General features: G+C 43.1%; 1 protein-coding gene and 1 long non-coding RNA gene across 3 annotated transcripts; both read left to right on the forward strand.

Moving 5' to 3' along the window:
* The first annotated feature begins 1072 nt into the window (after window positions 1–1072).
* LOC125758183 (uncharacterized) lies at window positions 1073–18072 on the forward strand. 2 transcript variants are annotated; one of them, XR_007415938.1, is made up of 5 exons: window positions 1073–1132; window positions 8092–8213; window positions 9910–10049; window positions 13303–13407; window positions 17937–18072. It is a non-coding gene; the product is annotated as an uncharacterized LOC125758183 (long non-coding RNA). The 2 variants fall into 2 exon arrangements; XR_007415937.1 differs by having other exon boundaries at window positions 13303–13403.
* Window positions 1967–5643, forward strand: LOC119389173 (uncharacterized). The gene is made up of 6 exons (XM_037656386.2): window positions 1967–2214; window positions 2328–2560; window positions 2681–4504; window positions 4560–4748; window positions 5335–5443; window positions 5512–5643. Exons 1-6 carry the CDS (start codon window positions 1967–1969, stop codon window positions 5582–5584), a joined length of 2676 nt encoding a protein of 891 aa, XP_037512314.2. The 3' UTR covers window positions 5585–5643.
* Window positions 18073–18383: the final 311 nt, after the last annotated feature.

The raw sequence follows: 18383 nt of genomic DNA on the forward strand, positions 1-18383 counted from the left end.
TTTATTTTAAACTAAGAGCACATGTGACAGCTGACTTGCTACTTTTTCTTAGCCGACGTTTTATCGTTCGGCTTTTCCATTCCAGCATCTTTTTTAACATCCTTGGGTGGACCTTTCTTCGAGAAGATATCTCTGCTCACTCCGTCCTGGTTCTTCTATTTTTATATATATTGTTTTTCTTCCATTCTCGTATTTCACTCCGTGGCGCCTCGTTCGTTGGTTCCCGCTATTTTCGCTGCCCAGAAGTTTGCCTGCCGATACACAGTCCTTTCGCGAAATAAACATAAGAAAATGCATAGAAAAGCGACAATTTCGGGTCCTACAAGGGTACTTGAAACGAATGCATGGCTGAAGCTAACTGCTGCTGCAGGACACACAAAGGATTCAGTGAAGAATGCACAGAACGTTGCCGAGTCGGCTGGTCTTCAGGCGACGCTCCGAAAATCTTTTTGTTATGTAGTAAGTAGTGACAGTGACAAGTAAAAAGTGCAGAAATAATCAAATCACTGTCTTTTGTAATAAAATAGTTGTAAACAACAGAAATATTTTCTCCGAGGCAGGGCTTTTGGAAAGTAAAACGCTAAAAAGAAAAAAAAATGACGTCATAGTCGCCATTTTAAAGTGTTGGTGAAATCTGGTGAAATTTTGGTCTAGGGTTGGTGTCGAAGCCCCTTTCCAATCTGGCAACGCTGGACCTTCCTAGCCCGTATAGTTCTGCGTTCGTGTGATCGTCGTGCCGAGTTCTGTTTGTGCGGTCGACTTTTAACGCGCTGCCTCGCATAGTGTGTATTGTGTGTTGTATTTCGTGGTTACTGACGTAAGCGCAACTATACGCGGTACCAGGCAAATAGTCACCAGATGCCGACCGTGCGACTTCAATCTCTGCGACTGCTTTGTTCGGTGTGACCGACGGACGCGATTCATAGTTTTGAAGAACACCTTCTTCAAATGTTTCCGCACGTCAGTGAGTAGCAGCGCCGCAATTCTTTGTCGACGACGCGTTCTGTGGCCCTGGAAAATGCCTTGACGCTCGGGGACGGCCGGTAGCTCGGCGATTCCTCGCTTGGCGCATCATTGAAAACCGGCGGTCATCCAGCAGTGTACGCTGCCAGCGTATTTTTTATTGCCAGAGGTAAGTGAACGTTACGCTTCGTACATTGTGAGTTATTGTTATTGTAGTACGCCTTGTCGCCGAAGAAAATCGCATAACGTGTTGGTAGTGTATGCGGTTGTAGTTGTGAGGATTGTGCTCGCGCATGACATTTGTCAAGAACGTAGTCGGTAGCGTTATAAAGTTTGAACGATGTTATATGCACTACGGAGTGCGGCGGTACCGGAAGTGGTTATACGCACGACGTTGCATGCAGCGCCATGTCGAGGAAGCGGTTGCTGTCAGAAGCCTCCGCCGAAGAGCGCCGAGGCCACCGAGGCCGTCAACAGGCGATGTGCGCGCGGATAATTAGACGCACTACTACTGTAACGGGTGCTTACAGCTACGCAAACGAGCGCTCGTCCTCGTGTGCCTTTTGACCTTGTCTCGAGTTCCCGAACGCCGAAAACCGATGAACGGGGGTCGACTTGCTCGGCGAAACAGGCGTAGTGGCAGCCGTGAACAAACGATGCGCACGCGGATATTACACGCACTACTGTAACGAGTTCTTAAAGCTACGCAAACGAGCGTTCGTCTTCGTGTGACTTTCGTTCTTGTACAGAGTTCCCAAACGTCTAAAATCGACGAACGGCACTCGACCTGCTCAGCGAAACAGGCGTCGGGCGGGTGGGTACACGAGCGCCATCTAGGACATTACGGCGAAAGTATCGCGGCATGTTTTACGCACACGTGACAACTTACCACCACGTGCAATCACAGAACACCTGTGCAATCGCCTGCACGCTGCCTTGGCCTTCGCTCGTGGCAACGTCGCCTGTCATATCACGCACGCATGCGGGCGCTCGTAGTACAGCCATGGATATAAAAGTGGGAGATAGATTTCAATCTTTTGCAGAGTTTGAGAATGTGTTTCGTCGGTTTCAAGTGACCACGAATACTTTGTTTGTTAAGAAAACAAGCAAATCAGTCGACGTGGTCAACGCGCATCTCTCATTGGCATCGGCGAAGCTGGAGAAGAAGTTGGAGTTCGCGAATGCGACTTACACTTGTAAGCATGGTGGGCCGCGCAGAACTACTGGCACTGGAATTCGTCCGAATCAAAGGTATGGGATACAGCTAGCTTTACAGCGGTGTAAAGCATAGCTTATTGCAAAGTTCGGCCATTTAAGTGTGGCATCGCGCGATCTAACTCACTCTTCCCTGTTCTCTTCATAAGGACAATGAAGAAAGATTGCCCTGCTCGCATCGTCATCGCTGCCCGGAGGTCTTCCCAGGAGTTGGAAATAACCAGCGTCATGCTGGAGCACAATCATGACACGACACCCGAGATCTTCAACTCGTATCCAGAGTCCCGCAGGTTTGAGGACCATGAGAAAGAATTCGTGGAACCACTGTTGGAAATGCGAGTTCCTCCTCGGTTGATCTTGCAAAAACTCGAGGAAACAACAGGTAAAAGCATTTTCTGTCATTAAATTACAACTTTTGTTTCTTTTCTGTTCTTTTTTTTTTTGCTGGATAACAAATCAATTACAATTCACTCTCCTTTGTTTGGTTTGGAAATCATTGCAGGAAAGACTCGCATAGCCAGGGACCTCCATAACTTGAAAAATAAAGGAAGGAAAAGGGATGAAGCAGACGAACTCATTCAAGTGATTGAAGAATTGCAGTCCACTCAGCAAGCGAGGATAGTTCCAATCACTGACGAAAACCAAGAGCTGCAAATTCTTTTTATACAATCATCATATATGAAGAAGGTTTTTGCATCGTTTCCAGAAGTGCTGCTCGTCGATGCTACTTATAGGACCAACAAACTAAGGATGCCTCTGTTTGTCTTTGTCATTGAGGATGGCTTTGGCCGCAGCCATGTTGTTGCTTACGCATTTGTTGCCTCGGAGCAACAACATGTTGTCACTCAATTATTGCAGACGTTTGTTAAAGAAAATGAGGAGGCTGCAAGAACAAATGTCGTTGTAGTTGACAAGGACTTTACAGAAATCAATGCTGTTCGGGAAACATTCCCGTCAAAACCGGCAGTGCACCTGTGCCAGTTCCACGTTATGAAAGCATTCAGGTCAGCTGCAGGGCAGTTTTCGAAATCTGTAGAAGAGCGAGAAAGGCTGCTGAACAGCTTTAGTGAAATGGTAAATGCACCAACGGCAAAGCTGTTCAAGGAAGTGCAAGAAGAATTCTGTAGGTATGCGAATGAAGACGCCCTGAACTACTTCAATAAAAACTGGGCAACTATACCCCACATGTGGGCAAGGCACTTATGTAATGCTACATTTACTGGCGGCAACAACACTACCAACCGCGTGGAGTCGCACAATGGTAAAGTAAAAGCCATTTTGTCTACGTCGCAAAAACTTCACGAAGCGCTGCGGGCCCTACTTAAGATTTCCAGTGCAATGTGGCATGACGCAAAACATCAAGCAGCGCTTCTACAGACGTGTGAATTTTACACCTATGGTGCCTCCAGTGAGATGGATAGGTTGTTTTCCAAGAATCTCACTCCATACGCTTGTAGCCTTATCAAAAAGGAAGCAGAAAAACTAAAGAAAAACAATCCAGAAGTGCAGCAATTAACACCGCAGTATTACCATGTAGCTTCATCTTGTGGTAATACGTGGCATAAAGTTTGCTTGGATGAACAGACATGCACCTGCACAACATTTTCCAGTCTTGGATTAATTTGCCGTCACTTCTTGGCTGTCTGTCACAAGTTCGAGAAAACCCCAGATATACAAAAGGCTGTGAAGATGCGATGGTTCAAGAGCTACCAAATTGCCTTCATGGCAGAGAGCAGTGATCTGGCTGCAGATCAAGAGTCCCCTTCAGAGATTGTACCAGTGGAACCTTTAACTATGCCCGGACCCTCATATGCAAAAATGAACAGGAATCAACGATTCAACTATGCGATGCGAACCCTAAAAGCAATGGCCGATCATTTAGCAGATTGCCCAGCTGATATTTTTAGCATGAGGCTTGAACTCTTAGAAGAGGTCCATGAAAGCTGGTTGAAAGGTGAGGAAGTTGTGCTGAATGCTGACACCATGAGGACTCAAACTGTCCCATTAACAGTAGCTGCTGACGCTGACGAAGCAAATGCAGCCATTGATGATGAAGATGGTGAATCTACAACTTGCTTGAATGAAGTGGCAGCTGAGGGAACTCCATCAGAAGAACTTTGTAGAACCTCCATCCAGACTGAGCATGATGTCCCAGTAGCTGAGTCAGCTGCGAATCAGACGGTGCTGCCGCTGAAGCTCCCGGTGGTGAAATGTCGGGGCCGTCCCAAGAAGAATATTGGCCAGAAGATTTATAAAAAGACGAGAGGCCCTACAAGCACTGCATCAGTGCCATTTGAGCAGCTTCCCGAGGCTTCCAAACACAAATGTGAGTTTCAATTACTTGTGATTTCTCAAACTTAATGCAACCTTGTCTTTTGCAGTACTTCTGACTGGCATTGTAGGAGAGACTGTATGCAACAGTGTACTAATTCGTGGCCACATTGTGGATGAATCTGAAGTTGAAGTGCGCCCAGACGTTCTACCCAGTGCCCTTTTGGACTATAGGGTCAAGCTACCCAGTCTGAAAAAGTTCTTCACTGAAGATGCCTGGACATCACTGATGTCATCAGGTATGCCACATTGTTCAATACACGTAAAGGCAGTCACTGTGATAGCTTAGTGGCAGAAATGCTTGGCTGCTGTTTGCAAATTAACAGGATACAGCTCGAGCCACAACACTGAAAATTTTTTGGTGGTGGGCTCAAATATCAGAGTAGAGTATATCTAGGCCAGAAGCTATTCGGAGCCCGCTACTACTGTGCCAATCACAACACGGATGTTGCTTCCTGGCCTGAAAACACTATCTGTTTTTAGGACATTGCAGAGTTGGGTATTTTTGCAGTTCATGGCGTACCTGATTAGGATGGGTTGATTTTTGATTGTTTTTAGCACACAAGTAAATGTAGGAAACTTGATCTTGAAGTTACCAAAATATATATATATATATATATATATATATATTGCTCTGGAAAGTGTTCAAAATAAGTTGTGCATCATGCTGCCTATCTGAATTCAGGTAAGGTATGCATGGGCGCCGTGCTCTGTACCGGGCTGCAGAGATTAGGCGCCTTCTTCCTCTTCTAACCACTACCACCACCATCAATCCTATTCAATTCGAAAGGTTGTTAGTCTACCAACCATTGTTGTACTTTACAGTTGCCACAAAGAAGAAAAACGAGTTATGGTTCTGCCACAGCTGCAAGGAAAAGGACGATGGCCAGATCAAAATGATATCGTGTGACCAATGCCTGGAGTGGTTTCACTGGTGAGGTTTATCAAGCATTTTTTAAAAGGATGTACTATATGTGTTAACATTCTGCTTATTGTGTGCAGGAGCTGTGTTGGAGTCCGCAGTGCAGATGCAAAGCTGAAGCGATGGTTTTGCTGTGCTTGCAAGCTCAAGTGACAGCATTCCAGCTGACTTGGCCCTTTGCAATGGCCTTAGAACATTGAACTGGACAAATAAACTATACTTTCTGGCAGCGTGCTGCCCCCATAGGGCTGATGTGTCTACATTTTTTTTTTGTACTGTTATCATCTTGGCTTTTCGTCGCTTCAACATTTGGTGAATGCTATTCTTAGTTTTTTGTTGACTTCGCAGGCAGTACGAGACGTATCGTAACCTACATAGTGAGAGCAGTCTGATTGTTAAAGAACAATGCTCGAAACAACCAAATTAGTTGTACGTGCTGATTAAGCCTACGAGTATCTAGAGAGTGCGTATTGGCTGCGCCTTTTTTTTGTTTTGTTTCCTTTTCAAAAGCCAATGGATATAACTTGTTCCATGCACGTATGGCATAATGCATTTGACCAAGAGTCTGCAATCTGTGGCTCCTGGCACGAAGTCAGACCCCCCTACCTCTTTTCCTTGCCACTTGAAGGCCCGATCGACCACTTTTGACATACAATGGGATTTTCGCTTCCTATGCTTGATTGCAACATTGTGACATGTGTGCTGAAAATACACATGATAAACATAATTTCTAATCCAATACAAATTGGTTAGTCAATTAGGCAAATTTTCGTGCTTTTGCAACTTGGCCCTCCGCCTCAATAGGCTACCAACCCCTGCACTGGACCAACACATTTCACATGTTATGTATGCATCCCACGTATTTCTGTCTCGGTTTGGGAACTTACAACCTAAACTTATGCATGCCAGAGCCCAGAAGTTATTGCATAGTTACAAGATGTTCATTGCAATCTCTGTGCTAGTAAGCAGCATTAGGTTTCGTTCCTACCATGGATAAATATTGAGTCAAAATAAGCCTATGCACATCTATAACACTGTAATATACCTGTTGTGCAATGTCCAGGGAAAAGCTGCTCTTACATGTTCTGTCGCAGATCTGAATGGCATTCTGTCGCTAGAAAAATATGCACACACAAAAGAGACTCGAACACGACCATATGGGTGGCTTATCTGTGCACTATAGTGGCAGTGTCTTACAGCAGGCCCGCAGACAGGGAAGGGGGGCTAGACCCAACCCCCCGAAATTCGGATATAGGGGAGGGGCGTGTGAGCTTTAATGAGGGGAAATAATAAAAATAGGTGTCGCAAGGCTTTCAACAAGAGCCCAACCCCCCCCCCCCCCCCCCCCCGAAAAAAGTTCCTGTCTTACGGTAAGCAATTTCATATACGCGAAGTAGAAATTCACCTCAAGTGTAATTCCACAGATCGTCGATTTATTGCGTCTTTGACTGGGCTGTTAACATACCATTGGGAATTTTGTAGGTCACCGTGTTACACATCCTAATAAATGGAGCGATAGTGTAAATTACCGGCTATGAGTTAATTGTTTCTTTAATCTAAGTTAGGCATGTAAAAATTGCGACACACTAACGTTACTGGCGGTGCCTACTCTACATTCTGCCGACAGCGAGCTTGCTGGTTTCTCAGAGCGAGCGGCCGGGTTATCGCCGCCGGCGCCACTACGCCTGTTTCGCCGAGCAAGTCGAGCCCCGTTTGCCGATTCGGCGTTTGGGAATTCGGGAAAAGGACAAAAGGCACACGAGGACGAGCGCTCGTTTGCGTAGCTGTAAGCACCCGTTACAGTAGTAGTGCGTCTAATTATCCGCGCGCACATCGCCTGTTGACGGCCTCGGTGGCCTCGGCGCTCTTCGGCGGAGGCTTCTGACAGCAACCGCTTCCTCGACATGGCGCTGCATGCAACGTCGTGCGTATAACCACTTCCGGTACCGCCGCACTCCGTAGTGCATATAACATCGTTCATAAAGTTTTGGTAATTAGCTCACTTGCACGCACTGCTCTACGCTAATATTTGCTGAAAGGAGACAACATTTTTGTCAGGCTCACCACTGTCATGCGTTTTATGCATGTCTCTTGACAAATTACTTGGAGTAACGCCGTGAAACCGAAGCTTCAACATCCATTTCGTTCGCACGAGCTCTGAAGGAATAATCATCAGCCACCGTGTGAATCGTGAATCGGTACAGTGGGAGAAATAAAGTGTATTTAGGGATGTTTTCTTTAGGCGTGCATTTTATTTGTCATTAAGTAACGTGACCTTCAAAAGCGTTTAGGTTAGCATTCTTGGACATTGCTTATCATCTTTCAAGCAATAGATAACATAGATTTGCTAAAAATGCAATTTCTGCAGCATGACATTGTATTTTGTTCAGTTGGTTTCTTTATGCACGTTGACCTAATTTGACAAGCCGTACTTTCAGCTGAATTTTCAATTGCTTTTAGCACTATATGTGCGTCCGTGTATTGAAGTCCCACCTCTCATCGCATAATAATAGCTTGTGAAGAACAACGCTTGTCTTGAACTAGCCATTTATCAGAGCTCTTCCTCCCTCCTCAAAGGGCAAGGTGCTGCTGGCACACCTGGTTCGGCTTTTCTTAACCTTTTTTTTTTTAATGCTGAATTTTTTTGCAACATACTGCAGGTAGCAAACAGCAGTGCTACAACAAACAGTGGAGTGCTGACCATGCAGTCCAGAAGGTGGCTGAGGCAAGTATGCTATAGGAGGTGCTTATTCAGGCAGAAGCATCTGTAGCCAACGTAAAGGTAATGTACAAAGTTCCATTTAATGAAGAAGAATCTTGTTTTGAGCTAGTCATGTCGAAGGGAAACAATGAGCGCTAGATAATTGAGATGGAAATGCAGAGTAACAATGTTATGTATGCAAGCAACCAACTTAAGTTTTTTCATGCAAAAGGGCTATTACCAACTGGTTCATTTGGGGGAAGAGCCCACAGTTTCCACAATGGGCATACCTGGTAGCCGTTGCACATCCTGTTACTGTGTTCTCGCACTCATTATTATGTGCCACTTACTCTTGTGACGTTCCACCAAGGTGAAATTACTTCACATAAACAGCAGCGAGAAGGCTCTTGCTAGCCAGTTCAATTAAGACAGCGTTACCGTAGCTTTTAGTTCTAGTAAACCAGCTAAGCTGTATAGAAGAGCGTACTCCATGTTTGTCACCATGGACAGTGCATTTTGCCTGGGAACATGGCTTAGTTTTGCAAAGGAAAAGGTTGCCTTTCTGTAAAACGTGGTACTGGGAAATGGCATTGTGCCAAAAATATTAAGGTTTATGACTTCTTGCAGCATGCATTGTTGTACAGGGATGTTAGCGTTTTCATAAATGCAATGCATGGTGCCTGAAGAATATAGCGGCCCACTTTAAAATTTATAACTTCATGATTTCGGTATCTGGGACAGACTTTACTGTATACGGTTTGTTTCTGGAAAGCTTCAACCTATCTTGCAATTCTTCAAGGCCAATACTGAATTTGCTGTGTACATTTGGCTGCACATTCTCATCACTTATGCTAAACAACAGGCTTGAGTGATGTGTGGAATTCTTGTCAATCAATTTTATTGATTACCTCGGACGATCTATTCTGCTTCCCACAGTTATTGGGTGCTTTGTGTGCATGTGCTATGCATGCTGGAAATGAAAACAGGGAATGCAGCTGGCAGCATCAACGAGTACAATGCCCATAGGCTATTATGAGGTGCGAAATGTTGCCACTGTTATAATTTACATTATGTGTGCATGGTACAGCTGATTGTGTAATTTAGCACTTTCCAGCTACTTACGCAGTTGGAGCAGATGTCGATCATGTTTACTGTGGTATGGCACGGCCACCAAGTTCGTGCATTCTGCATACCAGGAAACCTGACACGAAGCAACGTATTACTGTGATGGCAGCTAAGTGAGAACGAATGAGTTTGTCTTCTCTGTACATTTGTCAATACCATTACACAGGCTTGTTAAGTGCATTCAAGCGGCTTTAGCAATGCACTTGCAGCTACAGAGCCAGTAAAGGCAGCCAATTTCATCATCAGAGTTCACTCTGCAAATCCCACTTTCCATAAAGTGCATTGTTTTGTGATAGCTTAAGGTCAAAACTTGCTCAATTAAACACTTCTTGGTGTCTGACATTACATGAATTATGATAATTGTTATATCTTATGTGAAATTATGCCATTGTTTTTTTTTTCATATTCTTACTTTGCATACACACTTTACGACTGCACCCTCCCCAACCGAATCTTTACTAGTGCTACATTCTGTTATGGGTGAAAACAATTATTGAACTAAAAACCAGGTCAAGGAAAGCAGTATGATGCCCTAGATGCCGCTATTGCAGTGTTTAGTCTAGAGCTGAATTTAATGAGAAAGGGCAGCAATGTAGGTCATCTGTCGATATTTGCAGACCATAATTGTGTTGTGGTCATTTTGTTATCGCAGGAAGCATCTTCAAAAAGCAGTGCTACAAGGATGTGAGCAGCAGTTTCCCTTCAACGAACGGGTCAAATTCATGGAAGCCACGTGCCTGCTGCTTCTGGCCTACACAAACATGCAGCCACCATAATAAAGTTCTTGCAAAGGTGTGAGACATCCCTATGCTGCATCGATTGAGCATGTTAATTGCCTGTTTTTTATAGCTTATAGTAATATGTCTACAAGTGTACTTCCTTCTAGTGTATATTTACATTCTCTTAAAGGGCCAGTCGGCAGGCTCCGACTTCTTTTTTTTACACCTCCCAAACAAGCTCGCTAATTCGTACAGAGGGCCGCAGGAATCACATTGTGCGAATGTCAGACACTCCACTTCTAAAAACAATAACCGCGCCTCCTCTTCAGCGCTTGACCAGTCCTCTTTGCTAGCGAAGTGGTGTAATGTTGCCTATGAGCAACATTAAGTAACGCTGACTGTTGAATAGTCCTCTGCAATACGAAACGGCATTTTGGCTTTGTGATGATGCAGTATCTATGGTTGTCACAAGTGTTGCGAATTGGTTTATCTCGCCAGTGCTTTGACTGTGCTTCCTCACCGCATCGCTCTGGCACAGTGGCACACCGAGGAAGCCCCTCTTCAGGATGGTCAGGCTGAGCGAGAAACTGAAACCAGCTGGAATGTTTGTTCTATCCCCTGTGGCTTCATTATTACACCACTTAATCAAAAAATTCATGTGACAACATGTTCACGTTGTACAAGCGTGCAGTTGTCACGAATTTTAGACTCCGGGGTTGTTTAGGGGCCCTTTAGCCTTAAATTACGAATGGTAAATTCACACGTCATGTGGTGTTCTTGCTTTATTTTTTGCAATGCTGATTTTTAAAATAGCATGTCAGCTTCTGTGAGTGGTAATTTATACATTTATCATACAAAACATCCTGCTATATTCAACAAGTGTTATTATAGATTTTTCATGGCACCAGAGCCACCTGCTTTTTGCCGTGTGGCAGCTACATGGAAGTTCATTGCTATGCTGCTTTGTTTAACTGATATCTTTTCAATCAATGCGTTTCACAGTCCAGGGTGTTTGGTGTATTTGCATCTTGATGTGGTTAATATCGTACAAGTGATGGATTTTTTTCTGTCTTCTAGTGTTTACTTTGCAGCTATTTAACTGTGGTTTTCAGGGGCATATCTAGACAGGAACATCAATTCTGCTAAGCTTTGGTTCGAAAAGAGACGCTGAACAGGAGTTCCTTAGGTGCATGCCCTGAGCACCAGCCCTTTGGATTACAGAAATATCTAAACTGCATAATGTCTGCAGCTCCTTGCTTAATTGCATGTCTTTCTTCAACCTACAGCTCTTTCCATAATCCTTAACATTAACCTACATTACCAAGTGAACATCCCCCGCTGCAATACAGTGGTTATAATGGTCAGCTGCTGATCTGAACTGTGCGGGTTCGATCCTTGATGGAGTGGTTGCACTTTCGGTGGAGGTGCAAATCCTAGAGGTTCCTGTGCTTTTAATTTCACGTTTACATACAGAACCCCGTTGTTATTATTACATCAGCAAGTGGACAGAGTGGTAATTCTAGATTGTATACATATTTAGTATAACAGACAGCTGAGCTGGTTGGTAGGTATTCATGTTAAAAAGGCAGGGCATGCAAACATGGACACAAGAGAGAAACCAAGACACCACTAACGCCAACTGGAAAGGTGGACAGTGGCACAAAATAAAGTAGACACAGAAACTTATCTGTGCATGCCCAGGCAAGAGGCGATACCTATCAGTCTGGCACGCACAATAGTCTACGTGAGAGATAACTGCTCAAGCATTTGATTTCTTCTTTATGCTAGTTAATCGACGGTTTGCTCTCTTGTGCACTGCCATTATTGATATGCCAGGCCTCGACAATTGGACGCATTTCTTCATTCATGTGCTTGTACAAAACTGCATTCATCGAATTTTGGCGTGCATTTACGCTCTCGACAATGTAAAGGTAGATTAGGTGATGAGCCTCCAGTTAGTGATCTCAGCGTTTTAGGTGTCTTGACTCTCTTGTGTCCATGTTTGCATGCCCCATCTTTTTAACATGTTTTCATATAGTGCGTAAGAGAAATAGGTTATCTAGTGAGTTATTTGGAAAGTAAGTTTAGGGCGAACACCAATATAGCAGTGTAAATTAAATTTAAGCGATGAATGCATCGGGCTGGATTAGGAAACGATATACAGTCGCCGACCGTTTATTCGGACTCGGCGGGAACCGCCGAAAAGTCCGAATAATCGGGAGTCCGAAAAAAAGGATTCACCAGAAAAAAGCACTTTTATTGGCCCGGCGGCCGGAAAAAACTTGTCAGTGCGCGTCTGTACACATGTACGCTTACGCGCGACCAAGTCGGCCTGTATTTCAGCCAATGTTTGGCCACCCGTGATGGTCGGCAGTAGCACTGTAACGGCCTATGCTAAATCCGCATTTGATGACTGGTGTGGGTGGTGCGTCATCACGGCAGTCACTGTCCACATGCGCTGGTTCGAGTAGCTGACTGATATCTCATCGCCCAACTCGGCGAAAACTCCCAAGGAACTTCCACCTGGTGAATAATCGCCGCTTTTTTCGCCATCGTCACGGCCTTGTAGTTTCCGCGTTTCTTTAGTTCCGACGGCGCACATGGAACGGGCAGCGCTTCTGTTGTCGTACTCTCTTTGTCCGAATTAGGATCCGCGTTACGCGCTGTCATTCTCCTCAAACGCCGCACCGAGCCGATTACAATCTTGGCTTGGCTTGGCCTGCTGTTCGGCCGTGATAGCCGTTCAATGGATACTTGACTGGCTAAAGCCAAAAGGCAACCGTTACGTGTAGCCAACAAACATAGCCTTCGAGATCGGTAATTTCTGCGTGGATTTTTGACACTGGCACGATCTCCAGTTATAGCCAGTGCAACATTTCAGTGCTGGCAACCTATCAAAATTTTGTAAACATTGATCAGCCAGCCGGAGTCCGAAAAATCGAACGGCGGACTGTGGGGCGTCCAAATTTTCGGTCGTGAGTTTACATTAGTTCAATGGGACGAGTGGCGGTGCCGCGAAGGTGTCCGAATAAACGAGCATGTCCGAATTTTCGGCGTCCGAATAAACGGTCGGCGACTGTAATGGCGAAATATAGCCGCTTGCTCTTTGCTTATACTTGTCTCAGTTTCTTGTCTCGTATGCTTTGACAATGACCAGGTGTCGTGTTGGATGCTACTAATTGGTTATGAGCTATACATAGACAATGCAGCGGCTGTTTGGATGCTTTCTAAACAGCTACCTTATGGGGAGAGAAAAGTTAATTTGGGTTATGTGAGGCATGCTAAAAAAAGTCGACTTGTTTCTGATGTTTTTGTTTTCCTGGCAGACATTCTACACGAACTTGCCCAAAGGCGGAAGGAAAACACGCACAGATGGACGCACAGAAATCATGGGGCTGCCGAAGAAGCTGTGAATGAGCATTAACCTGTGAGTATGTGTCTTAAACATTTTGCAGAAGCCTTTTATTTTGGCTGAACATTCTTATTGATGCTTTGTATTGTCTGATTTGTAGTGCAATATTGTTACACCTTTGCTTTCACAACAGAGCTCTTTACTCTGCTACAAGGGCCAAAAAGTTCGACCTAGATGACCAAATTGCGGCAGCCAGTTGTTTCCACAATTAATGCATTAGTGTAAAAAAACGCAATAGACTGAGCACAAGAAAAAGGAAGACACAAACAGTGCTGTGCTCGTGTGCTCAGTCTTCTGCACTGCTTTGTTTACGCTCTGTCATAACAACACACACAAGCATCCATTTTAGCTTATGTAGTAGTCCAGCTCATACACTTGGTAACGTTCTCCAACGGCAGGATTACCGGATATCTGGCTTGTGAAGTCAATCTAAAGTGCATGCCTGTTCGTGTAGACTTGTGTGCATCCACCATTGAGATGGAAATGCAGCTGTGTTTTAATATTTTAGCCAGTATAGCTCGTGAATGGAATTTGGAGCTGTGACAGCAACACTTTTATAGGGGGCGAGTTACTAAATTATTGTAGACTTGTGTGCATCCACCATTGAGATGGAAATTCAGCTGTGTTTTAATATTTTAGCCAGTATAGCTCGTGAATGGAATTTGGAGCTGTGACAGCAACACTTTTAGAGGGGGCGAGTTACTAAATTATTGTGTATTTCTCGATGTTTGCATGTTATAAAAACATAGCTGGTTAAAATTAGTCCAGATTTTACGCTATTTCTTAACATATGACCTTCCGTACTGTTCGAAGGCATTGAACCACATGAAATGCTTTGTGCCTTTGTGTGTGTGCCGAAGGTTAGGAGTCATTATACTAGAGATAGATAAAAATAGGTCAGAGGTTAAAGTAAATTTTTCGCAATCAACTTCTTGTGGGCAGTTATTCAGAGCAGGGTTTTGAAGTAATTTAGCAATACAAGCAGATTAGTGCTTCATTTTAGTGTCTGACAGTGCACACTGTTTTATTTTAGTACCTATTTGGGTCATTTCACGCCAGTGTGCCAGGTCGTTTTTTGACCATTTCCAATATTTTGTAAAACTGGTGCTGTTATGTTTCAGTGTGGGAAGTAGTCATTCAAGTGTTATTTTCGGGGAAAGAATTGCATGATGCAGCAAAGACCTTTCAAACTTCGCATGCAGAAATGAAGCTGTGTCAGGCAAATTAATGTGACACATGGTTATTGCATCGAGCTATTACTACAAAGCATTTGTTTCTTTAACATAGTCACCAATCTTTCATGACTTTGATAGTCGAATTTATTTCGATTTCAATTTATGCTATTTGCAGTCGTGAGGAAACATTGCAAAATGCACCATTTTTAAGTATATTGTAAAAAAGACTGAATGTTTTATGTGAAATATATTCACAGTATGCGTTCAGTGCATATACCAAGGGTTGAAAATGCTGCTGGCAAAAAGAAGCAAAAATGTCTTCAAAATTGGCACTTGGAAGAAGTAGTGTTTGAACCCATATTGCGGGCCCTCTTTCACTGTGTAGCAATCCCAGCTAAAATGTTGCCTACACATCATAGTGTGCTTTCCTCGTGCGATAATTTAGACAAAGTTTTTAAGGTGTAATATTATCTTCAAGCGAAAAATAATTTTTTCAAATGAAAAATAACAAGGCTGTGGGAAGTTTCTTGGAGCTTTGCCTTCACTGAACAGCACATCATTGTTCTTGCATGGTATTTCAGACAGAAGTATTGCTTAAATCTGCAACATTTAGACTTGCACTATATGAGCACAGGGGCACCCGCGTGAATCTTGTGCCAATGTGCTGTGCAGCGAAGGTCAAGGAACGAGACTCTGTGCAGGCTAGGGATTATTCACTTCAGTAAATTTTCCTTGCTTACAACCAAGCAGTATATATTTTTTTTAATGGAATATAAATTGCCAGCAAAGTATACCACACAATAATGTCTTGGCGACATTTCTGTTTGGAATGCTACATAGCAAAAGCTAAGCTGCAATATGGGTCAAAAGCTATTTTTTCCGACTGTTGCAGTTTGGGTGGAACATTTCTGATTATTTTATTTTCATAGTAGTTTTATGACAAAGTAGATATCTATTTACTTATTTATTTATTACTTGACAATACTGCTGACACCAGTAAGCAGTATTGCAAAGTGGGCTACAGTGATAAGTTACACATAAAATGATCTTGCTAAGCAAAAACAGGAGCATAACATATACAAAACACAAGATAAACCAAGAACATCTATACAACCGTCTTAAGGAAAATGATAAGGTAACAGCACGAAATACAAACGCAATGAACTTTAGAAATCAACCTTCGGTATTCCATACGAAAGAATTAGTCTTTCTCCTGATAAATGTTAACATTAGAACTTCAGCATTTTGCAGTGTTTCCTTATGGCTGAAAAAATGTAACTTGAAATGCAAATTAGTAAACTATTTTAGCCATGAAACAGTGCCATCTTCAGATTAAAGAAAGAAATATTCTGCATTAAAACGGGAACAAACAGCGCTGGACACGGGACGAAGAAAGAACAATAGACGAGGGTGCTGTCGCCTTCGTCTACCTTTTTTTTCCATCCCGTGCCCAGCGCTGTTTGTTCCCGTTGTAATCATGTACTAACCAGCCCAGTTAGGTGCTTCCTGAAATATTTTGCTCTAATTGCTCAAAGCAATAACTTTGTATAAGTTATCTTGCATGACGCAGTTTCACATCTGTAGATGGATGGATGCTATGTGTGTTCCCTTTAAAGCGAAGCATTGACATGCAAGTGGCCAAGCTCAATTTTTGAATTGGCTTAATGCCTTTCCTACCTGAATTAAATTTCTTTCCTTAAAAAAACTTATAATAGGTAGCTTATTTTTCGGCATTGTACATAAAGACCCTGCAAGTTTGTTTTTGGCTGTTCTCGCTGCTTTTCCACTACCAATCCTCCATCTGTCTTTTACTGATTTCTCTTGTGGATGTGTTCACCTTTATCAAGCTTTCTCTAAGCCTAGGGCTTCATGAGAGCTAGTTCCCAACACGCACATGGGTGGACATTTTTACATTTATTTAAAAGGTGGTCCGTCATTTCCATATCTCTCTCACAACCAGTGCATGTGACGCCTACTTACTGGATCTCACTTTATGACTGCATATTCTAAGACTAGATTAACTCGCGTCACACATTGCACTAGCTTATCATATGCTTCCCTCCTTACTTCGTCCTTATTCTTGCGATAGTTACTCAGAGCTTTTCTTTTTTAGTATTTGCTATCCATTAAATCATCTCCACCTCTCTGACATTGCACCTAACGCTTATCGTGCATAAAGTTTAATGCATGCTCTCAGCATCACGAAATTTCGTCCTGGAAATTATCACTTGACTACAGGTATGATGTTTTTAGCAGCATGATCTTTTTCAACAGCAAAGGAGTTCGTTAAAAAAACACCTTTTATACTTAAAATGGGGATGACTAATTCCATACCTTGTTTATTAAAGTTAACCTCTTTCAATTTCCTTACGCTTGTTCTTTGTGTTGTGCTTGCCTCATGGTTTGCAGTCTTTATGAATCTGGTATATTTAAAGAGTTGAATAGCCGGTCACCTGCTTATGACACTGCAGCTTAAGTATTGCACCCACTATCATTGCCATAGTAGCATTTGGTACAGTAGAGGTTTGTAATGAATGTAACGAGATGTACAGCTCATGAAATAATTGTTGAACAACAAATGTTGTTGGAGCTAGTGATTCAACAAGAGGACTCCTCTTTAGAGGGGCAACGAATTGCATCAAGGTTGCTGCAACAACTTAGACATATCAATTTGTTGAAACATTGGCTCCAACAACACGCTTTGTTCAATGGTTTGACATTCATTCAAGCCGCCATCTTCAGCTCAACTTTTGTCGCGTTAAGATCTACAGGATATAAAACTGTCATGTTGTTTTCTGATAGAATTCAAGAGCTATTGACAGCAAGCCTTGCTTCTCAATTTAATTCTCATCCTTTACGTTTGCGCTTTAATCTTTGTCATCTTCAGCCTTATTATATGTGCACTGCAGCAGTAGCCCTTCGCAGTGGTCTACAATTTGCCTCGCCTTGTGCGAGCTGATTCCATTTTACACATGCGCAATTCTTCATTTCTTCACCCACATAACTCTCGGCCTTCTCGGCAGCATTAAGTACAAAAATTGTAACTGTTAAGACTTTTGCTTCAACATCATGACAATAATTGAATAGAATTGGTAATGCACGTAAATAAATACTCTTGCAGTTAGAACGTAGTGTGTTTAACCCTGAATTCTTGTGTACTATAGCAATAAGTTTTCGTGAAATCATGCTGCTTGTTCTTCATATGATCAGAACAAGTCCAGAAATATCTGCAAAATACCGTTTCTGCTTTTTTGATTTCTGAAACAGTGATGCTAAGGGAGGCCATGTGCACATGCACCATGGCAATGTTTAAATGTGTATAAATTCTGAACATTGCTGTTGCTCTAGGTGTTTTCTTTCACTTCCTTTTCAGACGTACAAAAAGGAGCGAAGTGGAGATGTCCATGGGCCGTGCACACAGTTTCATAAGCAAGCTTGCAACACTTTTGACAAATATGTTCCTGAATACATCTGCCAAAGTGGCATTTAAAGAAGCATGTAGTAGTGTACTTCGCTGTTTATTTGGCATGAAGCAGCAGGTATGCTTCCGTCATCAGCAAGTTCACACAGTACAGTGCATCTACACATGGCATGCTACCCCCACATCTACCAGCTCGGGATGTGTAGCTTGATTGTAAAATGTTTACTTTGACTTAACACAACAATTATTAACAAAATGACATGAAAGTTTTGCCACCTATGCAGGCGACATTCTCAGTATACGCTGCCAAATATAAGCGGAGTTTGACCAGTCCATTAGTCGCACATTTCCTTGTAAATATCTCGTAGAGGGCCGCTGTTGTTGTTGCAAGCCAATGCG

Source organism: Rhipicephalus sanguineus, chromosome 4 (assembly GCF_013339695.2).
Source record: "Rhipicephalus sanguineus isolate Rsan-2018 chromosome 4, BIME_Rsan_1.4, whole genome shotgun sequence".
NCBI classification, from domain to species: domain Eukaryota; kingdom Metazoa; phylum Arthropoda; class Arachnida; order Ixodida; family Ixodidae; genus Rhipicephalus; species Rhipicephalus sanguineus.

Coding starts and splice junctions, on each gene's coding strand:
- LOC119389173 (XM_037656386.2), top strand. CDS start 1,967: ATGGATATAAAAGTGGGAGATAGATTTCAATCTTTTGCAGAGTTTGAG. Junction 2,215..2,327: donor GGAATTCGTCCGAATCAAAG/GTATGGGATACA, acceptor TCTCTTCATAAG/GACAATGAAGAAAGATTGCC. Junction 4,749..5,334: donor GACATCACTGATGTCATCAG/GTATGCCACATT, acceptor TGTACTTTACAG/TTGCCACAAAGAAGAAAAAC.